We start from the raw sequence: 26,572 nt of genomic DNA, 5'->3' as shown, positions 1-26,572 counted from the left end.
TTGGTTTTGGCTCTCCGCACATAAATTATTAAAATGAAATTTGTATATTAATTCTTTTTTTTGGCTAAATGGCTTTCTCTTAGTTTTGATCAGACGATTTTGAGAAATAAGTGGTGGAGAAGGGGGCCTAGTTGCCCTCCAAGTTTTCGGTTACTTAAAAAGGCAACTAAAAGTTTTAATTTTTAACGAATGTTTTTATTAGTAAAAAATATACGTAACTTAAGAATTAACTTACGTAACAAACTTTCATAACCTTATATTTTTATTATGTATACGAGGGGGTTTGTACCCTCGTTAACACCTCGCTCTTTACACTAAATCTTAAGTTTTGTCCCAATTCTTTAAGAATGACCCCTGAATCAGAAAGGCCGTAAAATAAATAGTTGAAATTACTAAAAATAATTTAGCATAAAGAGCAAGGTATTTATCTCCTCCTAAATACCTCGCTCTTTATGCTAAAGTATTTTTAGAACCTCTCATATGCGTTATAATCTCTGTTCGTTTTAAGTTTCAATGCTACTTCTTCCTTTCATTTGAAAACCGTTTTCATGTTTATTTTTCATTGTTTTCTTATAGTAATGCAAGAGAATCCTGCCCCCTTTTCATTGAATTTTTCTTCCCCCGTGACAGATTCCTCCAAGGAAAGATCCTCCAACATAGCCCCCTCTCCTCAGCCCCACCCCCAAACAAAATAAAATCCCCCTGAAACGTCTGTACACTTCCCAATAACCATTATTAAATGTGAACACTGGTCAAAGTTTGTAACTTGCAGCCCCTCCCCCAGTGATTGTGGGGGAGTAAGTCATCCCCAAAGACATAGTTATTATGGTTTTTGACTATGCTGAACAAAATGGGTATCTTGAAATTTTGATCCGTTGACTTTTGGAAAAAATGAGAGTGGGAGGGGGCCTAGATGCCCTCCAATTTTTTTGGTCACTTAAAAAGGGCACTAGAACTTTCTTTATATTTCCGTTAGAATGAGCCCTCTTGCGACATTCTAGGACCACTTGGTCGATACGATGACCCCTGGGAAAAAAAACAACAAACAAACAAACAAATAAACACGCACCCGTGATTTGTCTTCTGGCAAAAAATACAAAATTCCACATTTTTGTAGATAGGAGCTTGAAACTTCTACAGTAGGGTTCTCGGATACGCTGAAACTGATGGTGTCATTTTCGTTAAGATACTACGACTTTTAGGGGGTTTTCCCCCCTACTTTCCTAAATAAGGCAAATTTTCTCAGGCTCTTAACTTTTGATGGGTAAGACTAAACTTGAGAAAACGTATATATTTAAAATCAGCATTAAAATGCGATTCTTTTGATGTAGCTATTGATATCAAAATTCAATTTTTTAGAGTTTTGGTTACTATTGAGCCGGGTCGCTCCTTACTACAGTTCGTTACCACGAACTGTTTGATCAACTCCATAAAAAATTAAGAAAATAATTTAAAGCAATAAGGAAGGAAATAAGAAATCAAGAAACAAATCTTCTAGTGGAGAATAAATGAATACAACTGGTAATGACAGTGAAGATTTAACCATTGCAAAGAAGATGAAATTATTGGTGAAAGCGATACGTCCCAATCTCACTTTTTTGGGCCTTTCTCACTGACTAATGAAAAATAAAACAAGTTTAAAATAAATAAAATTACGTTGCATTAAAACAAAAATATATTAATGATAATAGTGTTCTCAAAAAAATATAGAATAAATATTCCAAAGAGTAGAATTAAATTTATACAACGTAAACTAAGTTTTACAAATCTTACAGTTATACCTAATTAAATTTAATTTTTATTCTGAAAACAAGTCAACAGCTCCTGAGTTAACCTAAACCCTACAAAAAAAAATACAATAATAGATATGCAAGATTTGTCTATAATTAGAAAAAAAGCGTTTTTTTTTACCAGAATACAAATATTTTCCTCAAGTCTTTGCCTTTACCTAGTAAACTTTTTCAATCCCCCCTCTCCTCAAATCTTTTGCAGCTTTTTTTTTATTGAGACCCATATTATATGGCTGCATTTTTAATTTTAATCAAAATACAATAAATCTCAGTAAGCGTCTCTCATATCAACTCAACAAAAAAGAGTTCGCTACCTTTTTGAGATTTCTTTTTTTTGCAATTTTGAATGACTCAACCCTTCAAAGTTGATCAATAAGACAAAAAAAAAATTCAAGAGTCAAAAGTCTATTCAAATTCAAATCTTAGGCAATTTATGAGATAATACTTAATCAAATTTGTCCGTCTAAGTAAGGAGTAGTGTGGACACAGTATATTATTTTATTTTTCACCAAGACGCTTTGTATTGAAGGATTTTTTCACTGAAACTTCGTCAGGAGCTCATTTGATTGAATATTGAATGTTTTAGTGTCTTTTTGACACTAGAATTTTCAAACAAAAGTGTAAAAAGGTAATGGGGGGGGGGCAACAGGCCCCAATCTCACGTCGATCTACGTCTGATTCAATCCCCAAGCAAATCTAATCAAAATTTTAAAACAATCATTTTATCTGATAAGATTCAAACGGTCCAGAAACGATATCTCCGTGGACGTTATCTCCCCCACACTAACATAGCTCAAGGTAAGGGCTATAAGTTATGCTATGTTTTCATAGCTTACATATATTATTTGCTATTGTCGATTGGCCCAGAAACTATATCTCTGAGGACGTCACTGCCCCACACACACATAGCTCAAGGCAAGGGCTACAAGTTATGAATGTTTTCATAGCTTACATATAGTATTTGCTATTGAGCAAGGTGATTTTGATTGACCTTAATTCTCCAAAAACAACAAAAGACTTTGTTCAGAACATCCAAAACGTGAATTAACTGTACCCTTAGAAATGACATATCTCGCATAGCTGCTAAGGCAAAGACTGTAAGCAAAGCAATTTTTACCACTTTTTTATAAATAAGATTTGATATACAGATCCTGGGTCCTCAAAAAGGGTAATGTAATTAAGGAAAAACTTTCAAGATTTCTGAGGGAGATGTTAAAATAAATCACGATAGACTATGTGGATGAAGGTTGTCAGAAGGACGTATAAAAAATATTGTAGGAACATTTTAAGGTATTAAGTCGAAACTTTCAAGGAATGCCACAGTTGCAGCAGTAGCTGCAGTGCAGTGAATGGTGAAACAACGCCCATAGTGACTAGAAATCATGAAACGAGCTTAGAGAAAAATAACTAAGTGAGAAAAATAGAACTATTCTAGCTGAATTCAAGCTGAATGGCATGAATAACTGTTATTTAAATTAGTATTAACAGTAAATGTTATTTTGAAAACAAATTTAAAATAATTACATAATTTAGCTTCTAACCCCCCCCCCAAAAAAAGGCTGCGTCAAATTTAAAACCACACGATTGAATTCGCCATGGCTGAAAATTCTATCCGGCGAACTTACAGTCCTCTAGCTAGAACGACATGAAAAAATCATTTATTGCATAGGTATCACTGACGTGTCCTTTTTTTTCTTTTTATTTTCCTTGTCCCCTATTAGTAGGGTACTGGAACATCATAGAAAGCTGTTTTAGAGTACATTTTAACAGAGATTGCCATATTTTTTAAGTCCTCAAACATAATATTTAAAATAAAAATGATTTTTTGCCGAATACAGCATCATGTTTTTTTTTGTCATATACAGTCTCATGAATGACGTCATAATCGTAGGGTACATATATATGGTATTATATTAAAACTAAGTGATGACTTCAGTTTCAGCTGGTGTTCATCCTTTACCATAGCCACCTAAAAAGCCAAAAGCTTTTTCTGTGTGTGATATATTTCGACAGAAGATGTATGTTCATCATTTACATACACGTCATTTACATTATGTCATTTGTTATGACGTAAGGTACCAATATAAACAGACGCTCAAGCATGGTCACCTCAATTTATTACAGAGAACCATGCCGAAGATATTAACTCAAAATAAACGTTCACCTAACGAAGAGGACCAAGGTAAAAATGTTGAGCCTATTAATACTAGAAAATTTTTTCTGAGCTTTAAATGCTTAAGTTGTCAATCACTTTATGTGAAGCCTGTATATCTGGCTGCCTCAAGAAATCAACTAAGTGAATTGGAATATCAGTTAAAAGAGGGAGCAGACTCAATCATGACGGAATGTTGTGGACACACCCCGTTACATGTTGCCGCTCAACGAAATAGACCAGATATATGCTCACAGCTAATTTTAAGTGGTGCCAGTGTCAATGCTTTAGATTCCATTCATCGTGCACCTTTACACTATGCAGCTGAAAAAGGATACCAAGATGTTTGTAAGATATTGATTTCAAATGGTGCTGCAATAGATGTCAAAGATAATGGGGGTAAAACGCCTTTACATATAGCTGCTTCGACAAGAAATATAGATATTTGTCAGCTATTGATTTCAAAGGGTGCTGCATTAGATGCCATAAATTCGGAGAAAGAAACGCCCTTACATATAGCTGTTACGATTGGAAATATAGATGTTTGTCAGCTATTGATTTCAAAGGGTGCCGCAATAGATGCCATAAATTTTAGGGAACAAACACCCTTACATATAGCTGTTGCGACTGGAAATCTAGATATTTGTCGGCTATTGATTTCAAAGGGGGCTGTAATGGATGCCATAAAATCTTTGAAAAAAACGCCTTTACATGCAGCTGTTGTGACTGGAAATCTAGATATTTGTGAGCTATTGATTTCAAAGGGTGCTGCAATAGATGCCATAGATTCTAGGGAACAAACACCCTTACATATAGCTGTTGCGACTGGAAATCTAGATACTTGTCAGCTATTGATTTCAAAGGGTGCTGCAATAGATGCCATAGATTCTAGGGGACAAACACCCTTACATATAGCTGTTGCGACTAGAAATCTAGATATTTGTCAGCTACTGATTTCAAAGGGTGCTGCAATAGATGCCATAAATTCTAGGGTAGAAACACCATTACATATTGCTGTTGCAACTGGAAATCTAGATACTTGTCAGCTATTGATTTCAAAGGGTGTTGCAATAGATGCCATTGATTTTGGGGGGAAAACGCCCTTACATATAGCTGTTGCGAATGGAAATATAGATATTTGTCAGCTATTGATTTCAAAGGGTGCTGCAATAGATGCTATAAATTCTAAGGAAGAAACGCTCTTACATATAGCTGTTGCGATTGGAAATATAGATATTTGTCAGCTATTGATTTCAAAGGGTGCTGCAATAGATACTATAAATTTTGAGGAAGAAACACCCTTGCACACAGCTGTTTCGAAGCGAAATATAGATATTTGTCAGCTATTGATTTCAGAGGGTGCTGCAATAGATGCTATAAATTCTGAGGAAGAAACACCCTTGCACACAGCTGTTTCGAAGCGAAATATAGATATTTGTCAGCTATTGATTTCAAAGGGTGCTGCAATTGATGCCATAAATTTCCTGAAACAAACACCTCTACACACAGCTGTTATGACGCGAAATCTAAATATTTGTCAGCTATTGATTTCAAAGGGTGCTGCAATTGATGCCATAAATTCTAAGGAAGAAACGCCATTACATATAGCTGTTGCGGAAGGAAATCTAGATATTTGTCAGCTATTGATTTCAGAGGGTGCTGCAATAAATGCCATTGGTTATCAGAATCAAACGCCTTTACATATGTGTGTTACAAATGGACATACAGACATTTTTCAGCTATTGATTTCCATGGGTGCTGCAATTGATGCCATAAATTCTAAGAAACAAACGCCTTTACATATAGCTCTTGAGTCTAGAAATCTAAATTGTTGTCAGCTATTGATTTCAAAGGGCGCTGCAATAGATGCCATGAATTCTTGGAAAGAAACGCCTTTACATATAGCTGCTGCGGATGGATATCTAGATATTTGTCAGTTATTGATTTCAAAGGGTGCTACAGTAGATGCCATAAATTTTATAAATGAAACACCTCTACATTATGCTGCTTTTTCTGGAGAACTTCAAGCCTGTCAGCTATTGATTTTAAATGGCGCTACAATAGACTCTTCAGATTCTAGTAATATTACTCCTTTACATCTTGCTGCACAGAACGGTCACTTGGATGTATGTAGGTTGCTAGTGTCAAAGGGTGCAGGCGTGAACTCTTTAAACTCAAATAAAGAGACGCCTTTAATGCTAGCGCTTTCCTCTTGCCCCTCAAAGGTAAGTGTGCATAAATATCTTTTAGAAAATAACTCACTTTTTCATCCGTACACGTTGAAATCAATTTGCCGGGACATAATAAACGAAAATGCACATTGCATCAATATCTTGAATATTCCAGAAACTTTGAGAAATTACCTAACTTATAGGGATAAACTCATAAGTTTGAAAAAAGAAAACGGTGCTGTTTCTTAAAAGAAAGAAATTCTTTTAAATATATGAAAATGCAATATGAAGAGTTGGCTAGGAAAACGAACGCTTGAAACACAATTTTTATAGGAATAAAAAGCCAAAAAACGTCAAAACTTCAGATAGGGTCTGAGACAGAGTGAGATACCTCCGCATTTGGCAGAGCGTTAATAGATGATCTAAAGTGCTTATAAGTGATCTTTAGCGTTTGTAATTGATCTAAAACATTTATAAAGGACATTTATAAGGCATTAATTAAAGCTAAAGCTTGTTGATTAAAGCTAAAGCATTTATAGCCATTCTAATTCGTTTATAACTTTACTAAAGCATTTTTAAGCCACCGAAAATGTTTCCAAGCGCATTCGGAGAGGAAAATTTGATATGGGGCTCCCAAAGGTTTGATGACACTTACAAAGGCTTTGATGGATACTTTGATGAAAACTGATGTAAGCCGGGTCTAAAGCGTCTATAAATGATCTGTGTTTACAAGCTATTAAAAGGAATTCATGAGTTATCTCAAGTTTTTCTTAGAGATTTCAAACAAATAAGTGATTTAAAGTGTTTAAAAGTGATTTAATGTGTTGTTAAGTGATCTAACAAGTTTATATGTACTATAAATCGTGATATGGTTGGGAGAGGACAACCTGTTCCAACCATATCAAAATGGTTACAATAAAAAAAACTCTTTTCGCCTATCCATTCATTGTCTAGTGTATGTGAGAAAAATTGATTCTAAAATAATTTTTTCTATTTCTAGTTTCGTCTTGTCACAAAAGTAAATTCAAAGTTTTTTGGCTATTCTATGTTTACTTAGAATACAGGAATCTTATCTTACAGAAGGGGACATAAATTTGAGAAAAAAGCAAGCAAAAACAGCATTATTACTTGGAAAATATTGCTAATTATAAAAAACGTAACAAAAATGTAAATATTTTGGATGCTGAAGATCCAAACAATCCCCTCCCAACTTGGAAGAAAACATTAGCCGTGCCAGCAATATGCCTTTACGTCATGGTTATATTACTTCAGTGGTTGCAGCAACAGCTACAACCAAGTAAAGACTAAACCAAGCTAGGCAAGAATCCATATAAGAAACTCTAAAAAATCAGTAACCCAAATCAGACATTAACAAGTTCTGTTTCTGTACAACAACAAAAAATAATAGAAAAAAAAATAAAATTCATCCTTAACAATCCAGTCCGGCTATTCGAAACACTAAATAGCCTTTTCCCCACTTACCTAGGCTTTGTAGTACCAACATTACAATTCATGAAATAACATAACGAAATAAAGAACAAGCACAACACTCAATTAGGAATATTACCAGCAATAGTCAACATTTCCTTCTGTATTATCAAACGGTGAGTCTGTCCAAGACTTGGGACAGGATTTAGCTTCTGAATTACCTTCGTTACCTTTTCATTTACATTTTCTGAAAGTAACCCAAGAAGTAAATCTAATTTGAATCGTGCATGGACTATAAAATACATAATACGAGAAATGTAAATATTTACTGAAACAAACACAAAAGTTACAAGGCCCTTGGCTGGAAAAGCACGAGCCAAAAATTGGCTCGTGCCAATAAATTGTTTTGATGTGAAATCCCGCTGCCGAAGCAGATGTCGCTCATGTCAAAACCTAGCTAACGCATACAAAGAAAAATTTTCTTGTTTCCAAAATTCTCGGATTAGTCCATTACAGTAAGTTTTAATGGGTAGGATTTGATTGAAGCGCTGAGGGCAGTAAACTGTGTGTGTTTGGTATCACAAAAAACATCCAGCTGACAGAGAAATAATTAAAGAGTTGAATAAGAATAATAACATCAGAGTTACTAACTTAGAGTAAATAACTAGTGAGCAAATTTTTAGCGATACAATAGGATCTCTTATTTAATTTATTCAAACTTTTTATTTTAGTTAATCCAACTAATCCAATTAATCCAAATATTATTTTATTTGCAGAGGTTGCTAATGGTATTTTTGGAATAGGCTGCTAATAGTTTTTCTTTTCAACAGTTAATACAATATTCCGTGTTTGGCTAGAAAAAAATGGCTTGATAAAAAAAAATCACAAAATTATTTGCCTTCTTTTATACACAATTTTTCAAAAATCTAGTTATCTTAAAAGATTACTCCGACCTTTGAAGGAGTATTTCGACTCATATACTTAGTTTCAAGTGGACACTTATACAAACCTTTATTAAAGTTCAGATATTACTGAAGACTTTGGCCTTTATTTTAATGTTTTAGGATGAACAGAGGAGGCGATATGTCATATAACGCAAATCTTTAATTAGATGGAAATAGGCTGTAAAGTGGTCACCATTTGCTCACCGAAATCCAAAACGTGAACCAATAATACCTTCGCACTTCTAATAGTGCACCTCACGAACTTCTCATTGGTTATATTTTGTGCAAAATTTGGTGTCGGAAACTTTAATGAGTTTTACCGTATCAGAAGTTCTGTTCATGATCATGATACAAGCAGATGTAATAACTTGGTTGTGGGTATTGAAAGTAGTGAGATCTAGTTTTACTTTGAAGTATCTTGGCCCTTCCAAATAGAATTTGCTTCAAGTGAGCGTCAGGGCGGCTTAGCACCTCTCACAATTAAAAAAAAAAAGTTAAAGTAGTATTTCTTGGGGAATTATTTTTTTTTTTAGTTTTTCTTATTCTTGGGGGTGGGGGGACTGTGAATGGGTTATAGGTCTGGAGGGAGGAGCGGGTTGAAGGGGTTGGGGTGGATAGAGCTGTATTTTGATGGTGGTTTCTACCCTGGGGGTTTTTGAGAGCAGGTGATTGTCTTTTCTTTCTTTTTTATTATTGTTATTCTAATGAGTCCAGGATGCTTCTAAAAACATTTATGTAGCTATTATTATTTTTTTTTTTTTTTAATTTAGGATGCCTTTAGGAATGTTTATATAGTTAAGTGCTACGCGTAAGCAAAATCTAAGTTTTTCCCTAGCATAGTGAATTATATTTTTGTTTATTATGTTAAAAAAAGTCAAAGTCAAGTCAAAAAAGTCGAAGTCACACATTTACTTTCTATTAGACAAATCATTTATTTTCTATTACACAAATCCCCTAAAAAACAACAATGTTTTAAAAACCACCCCGCTTCGCAAAAAAAGCAAACCCAAATTTTATGACAGGCAAAAAAGGTAAAGATATCAACTTCTTCTCCACTGTGCCAAAGAAAGACTCAAAAAAATATTTTGAACAGTAAAAGTTGTTTAAAGATTAAATTTGTTCCGCCTCATTGTAACAGAACAATCCTGAAATACCATTTCGATAGCCTAAAGAAGTTAGGATTTTAAATTTCCCCTCTTTGTTGTTAAGAAATGAAGATTTTTGCCTCCCAGTTGCCTTTTGTGGTAATACGGACAGATTCCTTTGAAAAATCAAAATTTAATTAAATACTTTAAGGCAGTATACGTCATCATTAAATTCTGATAGAGACCACACAAAGAAACTGAAACTTTGCTTCAGACTTGTCTGCAAAATGAAATAGTATTAACAATTAAAAACTTATAAATAACTGAACTGTTGAAAACCAATTACAAAAAAGAAAAAATACCTTTCATACCACCGCCAACCCGAACAAGCAGTCCCAGCCCCAAATCCATCACTACGTAAGGGTGGACGCGCCATCACTACGTAAGGGTGGAACTCAACCTATCCACGTGTTTGATTTTTGTTACCTAATACATAGTTTTCATCTTTATATTCTCTTAGTCTAGGCAGCCTAGTCTTCTTTATATTAATTTTAAACCAGTAATTAATCATCATTTTATCATCATATTTTTAAAATATTCATCCGAACTTTTTAAACACTGGAAAAAGAACCTTGAGGCTAGCTATTCCACTTTCCACGTCTTTGCTGCAAGTGATATCTTTGCTAACAACCCACAAAGTTGTTTCAGTAGACCTTTTTCCAGCCATAGATTTAATTGTCCATTTTTTTCATCCTTACCTAAGAAAGTTTTTTTCACGGCTTTTGCTGTAATTGTTTAGACTCATACAGGTTATATACAGGTATACCATCAACACAGAAATACTATAAACTATTTTGTGGAAGGATGTCAAATGCTTTTTGTGATATTAGGCACTCTCTTTAAATTATATTCAAATTTAATTATGTATCCATTTTGAAAAACGAAGTAAAATTGACCATTGGACAAAGTTGTTCCAAAGTAAAAAAAAAAGGAACTTATTCCAACCATAGATTTAATTGTCCCTTTTGTTCCTCCTTACCTCAGAAAGTTTTTTTCGTGGCTTTTGCTTTAGCAGTTTAGATTCATACATTATCTCATTTCTTAAGGTTTTATAGAAAACAAATATGTCTTTTCCAGTTTCCAACCACAGATCACTGTTCAAAATTCCATTTACAGATCAATGTGATTTTCTTTCTAAACGCCTGTAAATTTCCGATTTTTTGGATCTACCTCTCGATATGTTTTTCATACTGATATGTTTTTTCACAGTACTATAAACGCTATAGACAACTTATAGATTTTATAGATCTCATGTAAAAATTTTTGATCACTTAAAAACGTTTTGGATATCCTCTAAATGATCTAGAACCCTTATAAAGACTTACACCTATACAATCTTTATAAATGCTCTAGATAGCTTACAAGCTCTTTAAAACAAGATTTAAATGCTCTACATCATTTATAAATCCTTTTGAGGACTTACGAACACTTTACATCCCTTAAAAACGCTTTATATCACTTTTAAACTCGTTAGATCTGTTTCAAACACTTTAAGTCTCTTTTAAACACTTTACATCACTTCTTTGGTTACAAACTCATACAAAAAACTTACAAACTCTTTAAAACAATCCCGAGATCAGTTCTAAACGCTTTAGACTACTTATAAACGCCAAATCCACTTAAATTTTTTCCGATTACTTGTAAGCGCTTTTGAAGATTTATAAATGCCTTAAAACGATTATAAGCACTTTTGATCAACTGTAAACGTTTTAGATCTCTAATAAACACTTTAGATCACTTATCAAGGCTTATAAAATGCTTTTGATTATTCAGATAACGCATAAAAGTTTATATCATTTTTGAACGCTTAAGAACACTTTTAAATGGTTTAAAACAATTATAAACGCTTACACTTTAAATTCTCTTATACATTCTTAAAATTTCTTATAAACACTTTAGATCACTAATAAACGCTTTAGATCACTTATAAACGGTTGAAATCACAAGCAAACTCTTTATCATAAATAATAATATTAGATTTCATGCTTCTAATCACTCATGTACTTTTGAACCACTTAGAATACTTTAGATCATTTATAAGTGCTTGTATCGCTTATAAATGCTTTAGACCATCTATAAACATTTTAAATGCTTATAAATGCTATACATCACTTATAGATCCTTTTGAGGACTTATAAACACTTATATCCCTTATAAACGCTTTATATCACTTTTAAACTCGTTATATCTGCTTCAAACACTTTAAGTTACTTTTAAACTCTTTAAATCACTTCTTTGCTTTAGATCATTTATAAACACTTTAGACCACTTGTAAACGCATTAGATCAGTTTTAAATGTCATGAAAAGGATCAATCTTCGGCGAATACAATGTTAATTTTTCCTTCTGAAGGCATTAGTAACTTCTTTAGATCACTTAAAAGTGCTCTAGAATAGTTATGAATGATTTATAATTTATAAACGTTTTAGATCTTTAATAAGGGCTTTAGATCATAAATAAATTCTTCAGATCACTCATAAACGCTTTAGGTAAATACGTTCTGAGACCATACTGGCTATGCATGACGTATGAAAACAAAGAAAGGGAATAAAAAATGAAAAGAGAAAAAACAAAATCTAACCTTTACAAGTGAACTACACGAGAGGAAGACAGATACCCAATCTGTCTTCCTCTCGTGTAGTTCACTTATAAAGGTTAGATTTTGCTGTTGTTTTTTTTTTCTTTGTTTTTTTTTTTTTTTTTTTTTTTTTTTTTTGAGCACTGAGGACGACTTGGCGGAGGTCCTTGTCGAAATATTTGCTTGTTTTTCACATTTAGCTACTGGCTGATAAAATCCTCGTTTTTTCACCTATTTGTTTTTTCTCTTTTCATTTTTTATTCCCTTTCTTTGTTTTCATACGTAAACGCTTTAGAAAACTTTTTTGCTTTAGATCATTTATAAACGCTTTAGATCCCTTATAAACGGTTTAGATCAGTTTTAAATGTCATGAAATGGATCAAACCCTCGGGAACCGAATGTTAAAATTTCCTTTCTTAAAGCACGTGTAAACGCTTAAGATCACTTAAAAGCGGTTTAAAATAGTTTTAAACCATTTAGAACGGTTGTAGATGCTTTAGATTTCCTAAAAACACTTTAGGTTACTAATAAACTCTTTAGATCACATATAAAGACTTAAAAACGCTTTGCTTGTTTTTCATATTTAGCTACTGGCTGATAAAATCCTCGTTTTTTCACCTATTTGTTTTTTCTCTTTTCATTTTTTATTCCCTTTCTTTGTTTTCGTACGTAAACGCTTTAGAAAACTTTTTTGCATTAGATCATTTATAAACGCTTTAGATCCCTTATAAACGGTTTAGATTAGTTTTAAATGTCATGAAATGGATCAAACCCTCGGGAACCGAATGTTAAAATTTCCTTTCTTAAAGTACGTGTAAACGCTTAAGATCACTTAAAAGCGGTTTAAAATAGTTTTAAACCATTTAGGACGGTTGTAGATGCTTTAGATTTCCTAAAAACACTTGAGGTTACTAATAAACTCTTTAGATCACATACAAAGGCTTAAAAATAGCTCTTAAACTTCGAATTGAGATCCAATTGCCATGAAGTAGCCATGGTTAATGGAAAAAAAAACAAGATAGATAGCCTGAGTCAGAGGCAAAGCTGGCATAAGTCTTTTTCTAATGATGTTATTTTCACGTGTTGTTAGATAGTCTTTCATCCATCAATCCCAGGGCAGAAACAAGTACTTTCAGATCTAAGCATATATAAGGATTTTAAAGCGTTTTTAAGTTTTCGAAAGTGTTTATAGGTGATCTAAAGCATTTATAAGTGATCGAAATCATTTATAAGCGATCTAAATTAGTTATAAATGATCTGAGGCGTTTAAATAATCTGAATAGTTTACACGCAATCTAAAGCGGTTATGAGCGATTGAAAGAATTAATAAGTGATCTAAAGCGTATATAAAAAATTTAAAGCGTTTGTAAGTGATCAAAAAATTTACAACTATTCTAAAGCATTAACGTGTGCTCTATATTGCTGAATTTTTCAGGGCAAAGTTTAAACTAGGTAAAGAGTGAAAGCGACGGTTTTCAGGAAGCCTATCAGTAGTATAAAGGATCTAAGTGTGTATAAATGATCTAAAGCATTTACGATTGATCAAAAGAGTTTACAAGTTATCTAAAGAATGTACGAGTTATTTAAGGCGTTTATAAATGATCTAAAGCATTTTAAACTCATATATGGCATTTGTTAATGATCTAAAGCGTTTAAAGTGATCGAAAGCATTCATAAATGAACTAAAGTGTTTATAAGTGATCTAAAGGGCTTATAAGTGATCTTTAGCGTTTATAATCAATCTAAAATATTTATACAGGACATTTATAAGGCATTAATTAAAGCTAAGGCTTGTTGATTAAAGCTAAAGCATTTATGACCTTTCTAAATTGTTTATAACTATACTACAGCACTTTTAAACCGCATAAAATATTTACAAGTGAATTCTGATGGGAACATTTAATATGGGGTTTGATCCTTTTCATGACACTTAAAACTGATCTAAACCTTGTATAAGTGGTCTAGAGCGTTTATATTAATACTTTATATCACTTTTAAGTGCTTTGGATTACTTACAAGCGCTCTTTTAAACGCTTATAGCACTTTTAATCAATTGTAAATTTTTTTGGTCACTAATGAACACTATGGATCACTTACAACTCCTTAAAGAAAATTTTGATCACTTGAAACGTTTGGAACTGCCTATAAACAGTTTTGAATGCTTATAAAGGGTTTGAACACTAATACACGCTTAAGAATCATATAAACGCTCTAGATTGCTTATAAATTCTTTAAAACACTAACATGTATCTAAAGAGTAAGATCACTTATACACACCTTAGATTACTTACAAACACCAAAAGTCTCTTTAAACAATTTTGATCACTTGTTAACGCAAATGCTTTATTACGATTATAAGCATTTTTGATCAATTGTGACCATTTTAGAACGCTCATGAACACTTTAGATTACTTATAAGCGCTTTAGATCACTTATAAATACTCCAGATTACTTATAAATGCTTGCTTTAGAACGATTATAAGCATCTTAGATCATCTGTAGCCGCTTCAGATCGCTAATGATTCATACATTAGTTCATGAGTTTAGATTCATACATTATCTCATTTCTTAAGGTTTTATAGAAAACAAATATGTCTTTTCCAGTTTCCAACCACAGATCACTGTTCAAAATTCCATTTACAGATCAATGTGATTTTCCTTCTAAACGCCTGTAAATTTCCGTTTTTCGGATCTACCTCTCGATATTTTTTTCATACTGATATGTTTTTTCATAGTACTATAAACGCTATTGACAACTTATGGACTTTATAGATCTCATGTGAAAATTTTTGATCACTTAAAAACGTTTTGCATATCCTCTAAATGATCTAGAACCCTTATAAAGACTTACGCTTACACCTATACAATCTTTATAAATGCTCTAGATCGCTTACAAGCTCTTTAAAACAAGATTTAAATGCTTATAAATGCTCTACATCATTTATAAATCCTTTTGAGGACTTACGAACACTTTACTTCCCTTATAAACGCTTTATATCAATTTTAAACTCGTTAGATCTGTTTCAAACACTTTAAGTCTCTTTTAAACACTTTAAATCACTTCTTTGCTTACAAACTCATACAAAACACTTACAAACTCTTTAAAACAATCCCGAGATCAGTTCTAAACGCTTTAGACTACTTGTAAACGCCAAATCCACTTACATTTTTTCCGATTACTTGTAAGCGCTTTTGAAGATTTATAAATGCCTTAAAACGATTATAAGCACTTTTGATCAACTGTTAACGTTTTAGATCTCTAATAAACACTTTAGATCACTTATCAAGGCTTATAAAATGCTTTTGATTATTCAGATAACGCATAAAAGTTTATATCATTTTTGAACGCTTAAGAACACTTTTAAATGGTTTAAAACAATTATAAACGCTTACACTTTAAATTCTCTTATACATTCTTAAAATTTCTTATAAACACTTTAGATTACTAATAAACGCTTTAGAGCACTTATAAACGGTTGAAATCACAAGTAAACTCCTTATCACAAATAATAATATTAGATTTCATGCTTCTAATCACTTATAAACTTTTGAACCACTTAGTATACTTTAGATCATTTATAAGTGCTTGTATCGCTTATAAATGCTATAGACCATCTATAAACGTTTTAAATGCTTATAGATGCTATACATCATTTATAAATCCTTTTGAGGACTTAAAAACACTTATATCCCTTATAAACGCTTTATATTACTTTTAAACTTGTTATATCTGTTTCAAACACTTTAAGTCACTTTTAAATACTTTAAATCACTTCTTTGCTTTAGATCATTTATAAACACTTCAGACCACCTGTAAACGCATTAGATCAGTTTTAAAGGTCATGAAAAGGATCAATCTTCGGCGAATACAATGTTAATTTTTCCTTCTGAAGGCATTAGTAACTTCTTTAGATCACTTAAAAGTGCTCTAGAATAGTTATGAATGATTTATAATTTATAAACGTTTTAGATCTTTAATAAGGGCTTTAGATCATAAATAAATTCTTCAGATCACTCATAAACGCTTTAGAAAACTTTTTTGCTTTAGATCATTTATAAATACTTTAGATCCATTATAAATGGTTTAGATCAGTTTTAAATGTCATGAAATGGATCAAACTCTCATGAGCCGAATGTTAACGTTTCCTTTCTTAAAGTACGTGTAAACGCTTTAGATCACTTAAAAGCGGTTTAAAATATTTGTAAACCATTTAGAACGGTTGTAGATGCTTTAGATTTCCTAAAAACACTTTAGATTACTAATAAACTCTTTAGTTCACATATAAAGGCTTAAAAATAACTCTTAAACTTCGAATTGAGATCCAATCGCCATGAAGTGGCCATGGTTAATGGGAAAAAAAAAACAAAAACAAGATAGATAGCCTGAGTCAGAGGCAAAGCTGGCATAAGTGTTTTTCTAATGATGTTATTTTCACTTTTTGATAGATAGTCTTTCATCCATCAATCCCAGGGCAGAAACAAGTGCTTTCAGATCTAAGCATATATAAGGAACTTAAAGCGTTTTTAAGTTTTCGAAAGTGTTTTTAGGTTATCTAAAGCATTTATAAGTGATCGAAATCATTTACAAGCGATCTAAATTAGTTAGAAGTGATCTGAGGTGTTTAAAATAATCTGAAGAGTTTACACGCAATCTAACGCGGTTATAAGCGATTGAAAGAATTAATAAGTGATCTAAAGCGTATATAAAAAATTTAAAGCGTTTGTAAGTGGGCCATTTGTGGAGGCTACTAAAATTCTTTGGTCTCATCATGCTAGATTTGAATCTGCTGAGCATCTAAACCGTTGGAGCGAAATTAAAACGCAGATCGAAGAATCAGATGGTTACATCATGAAAACTGAAGAATTGAAATATGGTGCTACAGTTGCCTGGAGGAATGCCCCACGTTGTCCTGGACGTATCCAATGGAAAAAGCTACAGGTACAATTCACAGTTTTAAACTTATTAATTTAAGATAAATAGACTTGCTTTGCGGAAGAACAGTTTAGTTTGTCCACATAGCTAGTCTTAAAGCCCAATTTAAAGCGTTTAATAGTTTTTTTTTGTAACGTCCATAAAATATGCATGATTGGCTCCCCGTCCTTTTCTTTCAAATGCAGTATCCTCCAAATTCTTCTTCCTCTGACTAAAATAACATCGAAAAATTTCATAGAAGCCCTAGAAGATCTAGTTACCGCTAATTTTTTATATTAAACTTTTAGTGATGTTCAATAAGTAACCGCTTAAATAAACTACCTAGTGCAATTGAATAAGCTAGGAGGAAGAGTTAAGACTGAAAAAGAATAAGAATAATGTTTCAAAAATAAAAGTTGTGTGTCCAAAACTGGTGGGTTACGCTAGATTTGGAAGCATGCACAAAATTCTGGTTTAGTCCAAAAAAAGGAAAAACCAACAAACAAAAGAATGTTTTATAATTTTGTCTCAGTTAATCATAAATAAGAGATGACTCGTTTATTTTCCTTTCGACCAGCAGCTTCTACAAATTTCTGTCCAAGGAAAAGCTCATCTGCCACCTAGTCTTCACACACCTAATTACTGCTTTGCCATCTGTAAATGTCATTGTTGAAATTTTACCAGATCAAACTCTTTTAAAATAAATATCAATGGAAACCATTTCTTTCATTTATTTTTAACATATGATATTAGTAAAATAGTTTAAATATTTTTTTCTAAAATTATTCCTGTTCTTAATTTATCTGAGTACGATGAAATCCTTTGGCAAAGTATTATACCTAAAATACTCCCCCGTCCCTATAATATCCATTGCAATAGCTTTCTTCTATTACTGGACAAACCAAAATGTTGATGCAAAACGCAAATTTCTCCAGCAGTTGCAGACCAGCGCTGATTTTGTTGTCTCTAAGTACCCAAGCGCAGGACTTTTTCTGGTTTGTAATCCCAATAAACTTACGATGAATTCAATATGCTCCTCTCTAAAAGTTAGGCAAATAGTTAAAATACCAACAACTAGGGGAAATTCCTCTCTAGATGTCATGCTAACTATCTGAATAATTTCTGCAGTCCCCCCTCAGCTTTGCCTCCATTGGGTAAGAGTTATCATTTTCCCCTCCTCCTGTCCCCCTTTTTAATTTCAAATATACATTCTCAGTAACTTATGGCTCTTTCCACCCTCTTCAAAATGCTGGCCTTTTTTTCTTTTGAAACGTGGTTGAATACTGAGGATTGGTCTGATATTTATAATTTTGCATGGTCTTCATGAAAAAGTCACTACCTTTCACAAAAAGCTAAAGCAAAAATATATAATTTCTTTCCCAGAAAAAAGATTTAAAAAGTCCTCCAGTGACAAACGTAATACAACATAAATACGTAAAATTTGCCTGATCCTACTTCAAGAACAAGGTCAAAGAATTGTTTACCAAAAAACTAAGAATTTGGTACTCCGAGGTAAAAAAAGTTATGTGGTAGGAGTCTATACCAACTTGATTTCAAATTACCTGAATCCCCAGAAGTTACTGGTAATAATCTTAACAAGTTCCTTGCTTCTATCGTACAGAACCTTCTGGCATTGTCTTATCAATTACCCATTAATATTCTCCCACCTGCTTTCCCCTCCATATCTCTGTCTCATATCAAAAGAAAAATTGGGAAACTACAAAAAACAAGTGTTGCCCTTTAGATATCCCTTTTCTTCCATTAGTGCTTTCAGTGACTTAGACTTAAAGCCCTTGTCTGTTATTTTCAAGGAGATTACTGAGTTTGGCCAGTATCTGCAAATTTGGAAACAGGGTCTCATAACCCCCTTGAATAAGAAAGGCGGAAAACCTAGTGTTGAAGGTGTTCATCCTATTTCACTTACTCCTATGTTCTCTAAACTATATGAAGATTCCTTGGAGATTGGGTAAAGGAGAAAATCCTACCTTTTACTGTCCAGAGACAATTCGGGAATATCACATCCGCTTCTACTTCCCATTACTTTTTTTTCTTATTGACTCAATTGGAAAAATTCTCGAAAAACCTAATTGCTGGCTAAATTTAATTTCCATTGACCTTCAATAAGCATTTGACCTTTTTAACCACAATATTTTGGTTGAGAAATTTGTAACTGATTTCAATATTGATCCTTTCCTGGTTAAATTGGTTGCCTCCTTTTTGTCAAATAGAACACAGGAAGGCAAATATCAGAATCGTTATTCCAGTCCTCTCCTCGTTCACAATGGATTACCCCAAGGTACTCTCCTAGGTCCCCTCCTTTTTTCTGTTACTAACGGTTGTTGGAGCCTGCTTCCGAAACTTTGTAAGCAACCCTATGAGTATCCTCAATGATATTGCAGATGACGCTGCGGTCTTAGACATGAGAGTAAACCCCTCTAAATCTATTATAATGCCAATACGTTTCCTTAAAACCTCACACCTTTTCCTCAACCTTATTCCTCCAGATATTTCTGTGTCTTCCTTTAAATTACTTGGGATTGCAATTTCATCTAATTTAAAGTGGGATATCCACGCTAAAAATATTTCCATAAAGCTAATGCGTCCATGTCTCTCCTTAAGCTCTTGAATAAATTTAACGTCCCCCCCCCATTCCATTCTTTACCGATCTGTATTTCCTTTGTCCGCCCGCATCTTGAATATGCATGACCAGTTGAGCATCCTGGCATGTCTCGTGATGAATCAGAAAAAATTGAATTTATTCAAAAAAGAGCCCTGAGAATAATTTTTAAAGAAGCCAAGGTACCATCCGCTCCTTCTAAAAAAGACCAAGCTGGAAACTCTTGAGCACAACAGAAGAATGTTTTGCCTCCGTTATGCAAAAAGCAAATGCAATAATAAACCTTCTTAAGGAAAATATTTTCCCCAAGAGACACTCCCTATCCAGACACCACCTGCCATGCACTGTGTCTGAATCCGTTCGTATCTTGTCCTCCATTCGCTGCTTAACATCTAGGTCTGAAAAAACCTTTTCCCATTCATTACTTATAAAATAAACCGCTAGTTTTCCCTTTTTTTCTTTGGTACTTGTGATACCAAAGTTTTGTGTTCGTTTGATTCCTTCGTTCCCTCTCATTTGTTTATATGTTCTCTTTTAAACCTTTCCAACGCTAGTTTTATCTCACTCTTTTTTAGATCTTTTCTGGTTCTTACCTTTTTAACTTTCTTCCATTTTAAAGCTTAATTCTTCTTGTCTTTCTTTTTTTTTTAACTAATGAATGGCTTTGACTTTCTGATTTTGTTGTTTATGACATTGTTTAGCCAGTTTTTTAGTTGCTGTGCTACTATTTTTTTTTCTTTTTTAATGGTTTTATAACTCCGAAATGCGAATTCGGTCCTTCGGAGCTTGTGATAGACGTTTTTTGAAATTAAATATCTTTATCTTATCGTTTTTTTTGTTTTTTTTTTTAGATGGTTAGTTAGTTAATTCTGACATTTATGTCATTAATCTAAATGAATATTGTTATTATTACTTGTTTGAGTTGTCTGTGCCTTTTTCTAGAATTACTTACATGATAAGGTGATTACAAATTTTACCTTTAAAAAACGAACATGCATATCAAAGTCAGACTTAAAGAAGAAACTTGAATTCGTTACTGAAAGTTAGGAAAGCCTCTACTTTGTTATAATTTGAGCCAACAGATATCACAATTTTTGGATTTAAGCTTTTCTGAGACGCTAGCCCTGCATTTGGAAAAAATACAGTGATTAGAAAATTTTGAAAATCTTGAAAGATTTTCTCTCTCTTTTTGAGACTTAAAGAAGAAACTTGAATTCGTTACTGAAAGTTAGGAAAGCCTCTACTTTGTTATAATTTGAGCCAACAGATATCACAATTTTTGGATTTAAGCTTTTCTGAGACTCTAGCCCTGCATTTGGAAAAAATACAGTGATTAGAAAATTTTGAAAATCTTGCAGAAATATTTTCTTTTTTTATAATTCATGAGAAACTGTTATTGAAATGACGGGCCTTCTATTGGTAAGATTCCATACACACGTCTTGTACGATACTTTACCGTGACATTTATGAAGATTCACGTCGTGCAATACATTTTTTTGTAGCGGCTGCAATATCTTTTACGCCTTAACTTCAGTATAATTTCGTAATTTTATTTAGATATCAAGATTTTATAACGTGTTCAACTTGAGTATTAAGCGCTGAAAAAGCTTCAAATAAGATTAGTACTGGTATGGTACATATTTTATGGTGCTTTGTCGTCAACACGGACTGCAAAGTTCAGTTCACAAACAATCTTGCTTTGTGTGTTGACGGAGTGAAAGTTAAGAGTGAACGGTAAACATTTAAGGCCAGACTTGTGTGTAGTATGTTGTTTTTTTCCCTCTTTCGTTCTGACGAGTTTGAAGGTTTGCATTTGGCAATCTCGGTTACAAATCAGCTTAAGGAAAAAAGGTACAAGAGATTGCTTCAGAGTAGTTTTGCAGCAAAGTTTATAAAAATGAATTAGTTGTTAGTTGTATTTGCTCCTCTGGTTGGTGTTTACATCAAATCTCATCCCTCTTTTAGGTATTTGATAGTCGTCATGTTGGTACAGCACAGGGAATGTTTGAAGCCATGTGTACCCACCTACAATACGCCACAAATGGTGGAATTCTACGGTAAGATTTTCTCCCTTTTATAAGTGTTTCTTCTCAAATTTATTATGGTATTATCGTCTTGTTAACTGTACTTTCGGAGGCTCTATCAAATTTTAAAGCTAGTTAAGCTGGGTAGTGTATTTGAAAATATAATCTGTGACGATCTGCTATTGAATTTCACCATTGGAAATTGAACTCTTTTACAATATGATTGTAATTTGAAAAAAAAAAACTGTTTAGACTGTTTAGGACATTGACTAAGACATGACTAAGGAACACGAAGGAAATTTTTCGTACGAGACATTGAGGTTTTTCTATTGAAAAAAAACCCTGAATCCCTTAAGCTTCCAACTTGTGTACACGGGAAACAAGTAAAATTTACTCTTTTTTCGTCGCGATACCTGGACATGACGGTGTCTGATATTTCACTTGTCTCTTACTAAACGAATATCACAACTAGATTTTATCCTTCTGCTGAATGCTCGTTTACAGGATTCAGCAAACAATATAAAGTAATGTCCAGATGTAACGTCAAACACGACCAAAATGGTTGTTATTTTTTCTTCTCACTCTGGTTGTAAAGAGACCAGTTGTAAGGCAACTTTTCGTAGGTTGCTATCGTGCGAAAATTGGAGTGTATTTTTAGGTTTGTTTTTGTAGTGGTTGCTTTTGAGTAGCCAAAAGTCTTGACTACTTTGACTTGGCTAAGGACAGACTGCTTGGGAATTGTGGAATTACTCATGCGCATCACGTATCCAAAGTAACTCCATCGTCGCCTTCATTTGTTCCTAATGAGAGATGACTGACCCTTTTATATTCATTGCGTTCCTGTTCATTATCTTGTGAGTCGGGGGGACGCAAGCAGTCGACGGGGGCACTCGTTTTCAGAACTAGATTCTTCTCTCTTCCTTTTGGTTGAGACGATATATTTCTGACGCGTAGAGTCGAGGAGGGGCAGAACACTTCTATCAACATGAGAAGCTTAAGCCGTTGGGATTAAGTGCTAGATCTCCAAAGTCTTTTTTAGCTTTCTGACGGCAATGCTAGCCTGTGCATTTCTGGTGATAGCTTCTTTGGATATAGATCCCTTTTTCTCAATGTGTACCAACACCCCAAACAAGGTTGTGAGTATCTGTGAAGATCGTTTTCATAATCTACTCTCGGAAATAATCTGTACGAGTATGGAGAATTGAAACTTTCGTTTTTTCACAGAATACACAAGAACACATTGTATATCTTCTTGAGATTTTGTAAAGCAGAAGATGAATAGGAAATTGTGTGTTTGTAATTTAGGAGTGACAGTTCGTAACCCTACCAGAAGGGCTCTAAATTTGAAAAGAGAAGGATTATGATTTACAAGACCAAAATAGTGCACTTTAGGCCCACTATTTTAAGACATTCCTGAAGATTTCAGCCTGCATCGGGGAATATGGGTTGTAGGTAAATTCAGGCTCTTGACTCTAGTGTTTGTCCCTGCTCTTGATTTTGAAAAACACCTTTTTTGGTATTCCCCCCCCCCCCAAAAAAAAAGAAAATTGGAATAAAAAAAGTGAGCCACTTCTTACATTTTGAAATATATTGCCCCCTCCCTATTTTTTTCGTGAAATAGTACAACTGGTCTCATTTTACTTTTAAGAATGTGTTTTTGGGCTAACATTCCATGTATTTCCATCTTGAAAAGACCTGATATATTTTTTGCGTTCTTGTTCGGTGTCTTTTGTGTCTGATGCCAAGTAATGACACTTGTGAAACAGAAAACATCAGAAAAAACACGGATGAAACAAATAAATGTAAAACAATACCAAGTTTAATAAAGCGGAATCAAAATAGCGGCAGAAAAAAAATTTAATAGAAGGAAGAATTAAAAACCGATAAAGATTGAAACTAAAAAAAATCAACGAATCAAAAACTGAAAAATGAGACTCTCCCTTGTCACTACAATAGTGAGCAGGTGTAATTGTATTGTCTTTATTTTCATTGTTTCTGTTTTACAGCTTTTGAGGCTGGATTTGGGAATTATTACTCGCCTTTCATGTTTTATTGTTCTCTTATTAAATTTATGCTAAATAGTTTTTAATCATGGCTTTTACTCTTTAAGATCAGCAATAACGGTGTTTCCACCCCGTCAAAAAGGAATATTTGACTTTCGTGTGTGGAATTCTACTATGATTGGATATGCATGCTATAAACAACCTGATGGTACCCTTCTTGGAGATCCTTTTAACTTGGAGCTGACTCAGGTCTGTAAAATTTAAGTAAAAAAAAAAAAAAAAAAAAAAAAAAAAAAAAAAAAAAAAAAAAAAAAAAAAAAAAAAAAAAAAAAGTGACGCGTGTTTTGTCCCTTTCAATTTGATTTTCGCTGCTGAAATTTTTTTTTCCTGTATTTTTAATGTTTATAATTGGTTCAGCTACTAGTATGCAGTGTGAAGCAGCTGATTATGGATAGAAAAGCAAGTTACGAGCCTGAACAGTCAAATGAATGTTGCCCATTTTCTGCTCTGACATTGCTATATTGTTAGTTTATTATAGCAGATATGATTATTGAATTATTAACTGCCAGATATTAACAGTAAAAAAAGATTTATAGTAGTTTTTGCAATGCTATTGAGTGGAATACAATTCTCTAGCAGAAGTTGGTAACTTCAGCTCTTCAGATTAAAACAAAAATATTAAAAATATTTTATAATATAATTTTTGTATCTCTAAATTCACTCTAAACTAATTTTTGTGTCTTGCTACCAAGGAAGATTAAAACTCTAAAGACAAAAAATAACTTTTTTGTTGCTTTTGGAGGAGATTTGGTTCTAGTTAAATTCAGTTTTGATTTCTAGTTGATTTTTGAGTGTAATCCTACAGTATCACATGGTGTGTGGTTGCTGCCCCCTTTGCATTATTATTATTTTATATTTTTTCTTATTTTTTATTTTGTATTCTTTTTTCTTTCTTTCTTTCTTATTATAGTGAACTTTAATGACGTAGGGTATTCACCCCACGTCAAAAAATTGCTATCTGCTTTGATTAAAAAGACTAAACACGTGCAATCTACTAAGCTGACTGTAGATTAGCAGTGCTTGCCGACTATAATTATTATTGGATTTTGTTTGGGGGGGGTGGAGATACAGGCTAGGAGAGTATTAATAAGCGCTGTCGATTCACTGATAACATCATAAATGCCAATTTAGAAAAAAAAAATGCTGCTAAACAGAGTATAGTACTTTTTTAGTATTGCTATATATTGAACTATTCCTTTGCTTCTTGGCAATCCCGTTCGTTCGCAATTCTGTACAAGTCACTTTTTTGCAACCTCGAGCTTTCCTCTCTGTAAATTCATCTATTTTGTTAAGTTTTCTGAAAAAAGTTTGTGCTTTGTCATATTTTGCTTTTATAATTATTTAGTCTCAATAATTCGTTTTTTATTTTTAGGCTGCTCAAAAGCTTGGTTGGGCTGGAAAAGGGACGAGACAAGATATATTACCCCTCATAGTTCAGGCTGGTGACGGAGAAGCGCATTTTTTCGATATTCCAGAAGACTTGGTTCTTCAAGTACCGCTTCGTCACCCCAAGTAAGTAAAAAGATCGTTATACTCGTTGCCTTCTAACCTTCATAAGATTTAAACTGGACGAAAGGAAATTGGAAACAAGGCAAAACTGAATATTTAGCAATTTTACATCGCTGTAATAGGACTGCTACAAGCCAATAGTCCTATTATGGCTTGAATTTAAAAGCCTTACAGGGATACAGATCTTTCCAGTAATTTAATTTGTAATAAGATTGTCGCTAGAGTTCAGTATTCGACATTTTATTTCGGATTAGTTGTATCCAATTTTATCAAACAGTTCGGTGTAACGAACTGTAAGTAAGGAACGACCCGGCTCAATAGTAATTGAAACTCTAAAAAAGGGATTTTGATACCAATAGATACACAAAAAGAATCAGATTTTTATGTTGATTTTAAATATACAAGTTTCATCAAGTTTAGTCCTACTCACCAAAAGTTACGAGCCTGAGAAGATTTGCTTTATTTCCGAAAAAAGGAGGAAATACCCCCTAAAAGTCATATAATCTTAATGAAAATCACACCATAAGATTCAATGTATCAGACAACCGTATTATAGAGGTTTCAAGCTTCCATCTGCAAAAATGTGGAATTTTTTTTTGACATCAAGAAAAAAAAATGTTTTTTTTTTTTAACTGAAAGTAAGGTGCAACATTAAAACTTAAAACGACCAGAAATTATTACCTATATGAGGGGTTTGCTCCCTCGTCAGTGCCTTGCTCCTTGCGCTAAAGTTTTCTTAGTACTTTCAAAAGAGCAATTTATTCTAATTAAACGGCCTTTTTGATTCAAGGGTTATTCTTAAGGAATTGGAACAAAATTCGAACTCTAGCGTAGAGAGCGGGGTATTGACGAGAGGGCGAACCCCTTCATTACGTAATTATTTCTGTACCTTTTAGGTTTTAATATTGCTCCTTACTTTCAGTAAAAAAAAACTTGTTTTTTTTATTTAATTAATTAGAAATCAAATTGATCCAGGATAATTAAGACTTGACTAATCGAATCTAATTTTAGTACGTGCGAAATTGTGCCCAATTTTAGTGTGTTTGGTTCAGTTCTAATTGTGCCCAAAGGAGCAATTGTTTTTAGTATGAAGTATGACGGCACTAGACCCTTAAGGTCCAAACGGGCGGTGCTGATCTCTGTTTCGTGGCCTTTCAGCCAGGAATTGCAATGGGGAGTGGGGGACACCCTTCCTGCTTTCCTTCCCTAGATTTCTTCATATGCCCGTTTAGAGCTGGGT

At 33.2% G+C, this 26,572-nt stretch overlaps 1 protein-coding gene across 1 annotated transcript in view; it reads left to right on the top strand.

Moving 5' to 3' along the window:
- LOC136029733 (ankyrin-1-like) overlaps nucleotides 1-25,354 on the top strand; it is a 42,742-nt gene extending 17,388 nt beyond the window's left edge. Inside the window, exons 2-7 of the mRNA XM_065708237.1 lie at nucleotides 3,915-6,167; nucleotides 10,091-10,268; nucleotides 16,926-17,146; nucleotides 21,702-21,793; nucleotides 23,871-24,012; nucleotides 25,196-25,354. Of these exons, the coding sequence (XP_065564309.1) occupies nucleotides 3,915-6,167; nucleotides 10,091-10,268; nucleotides 16,926-17,146; nucleotides 21,702-21,793; nucleotides 23,871-24,012; nucleotides 25,196-25,339 (3,030 nt within the window). The 3' untranslated portion in view covers nucleotides 25,340-25,354. The remainder of the gene's footprint in view (nucleotides 1-3,914; nucleotides 6,168-10,090; nucleotides 10,269-16,925; nucleotides 17,147-21,701; nucleotides 21,794-23,870; nucleotides 24,013-25,195) is intronic.
- The last annotated feature ends 1,218 nt before the right edge of the window (nucleotides 25,355-26,572 follow it).

The sequence above is a fragment of the Artemia franciscana genome, chromosome 7 (genome assembly GCF_032884065.1).
Source record: "Artemia franciscana chromosome 7, ASM3288406v1, whole genome shotgun sequence".
Taxonomy (NCBI): domain Eukaryota; kingdom Metazoa; phylum Arthropoda; class Branchiopoda; order Anostraca; family Artemiidae; genus Artemia; species Artemia franciscana.
Note: the sequence above shows the minus strand (reverse complement) of the source record. Positions and strands in the feature narration are given on the sequence as shown.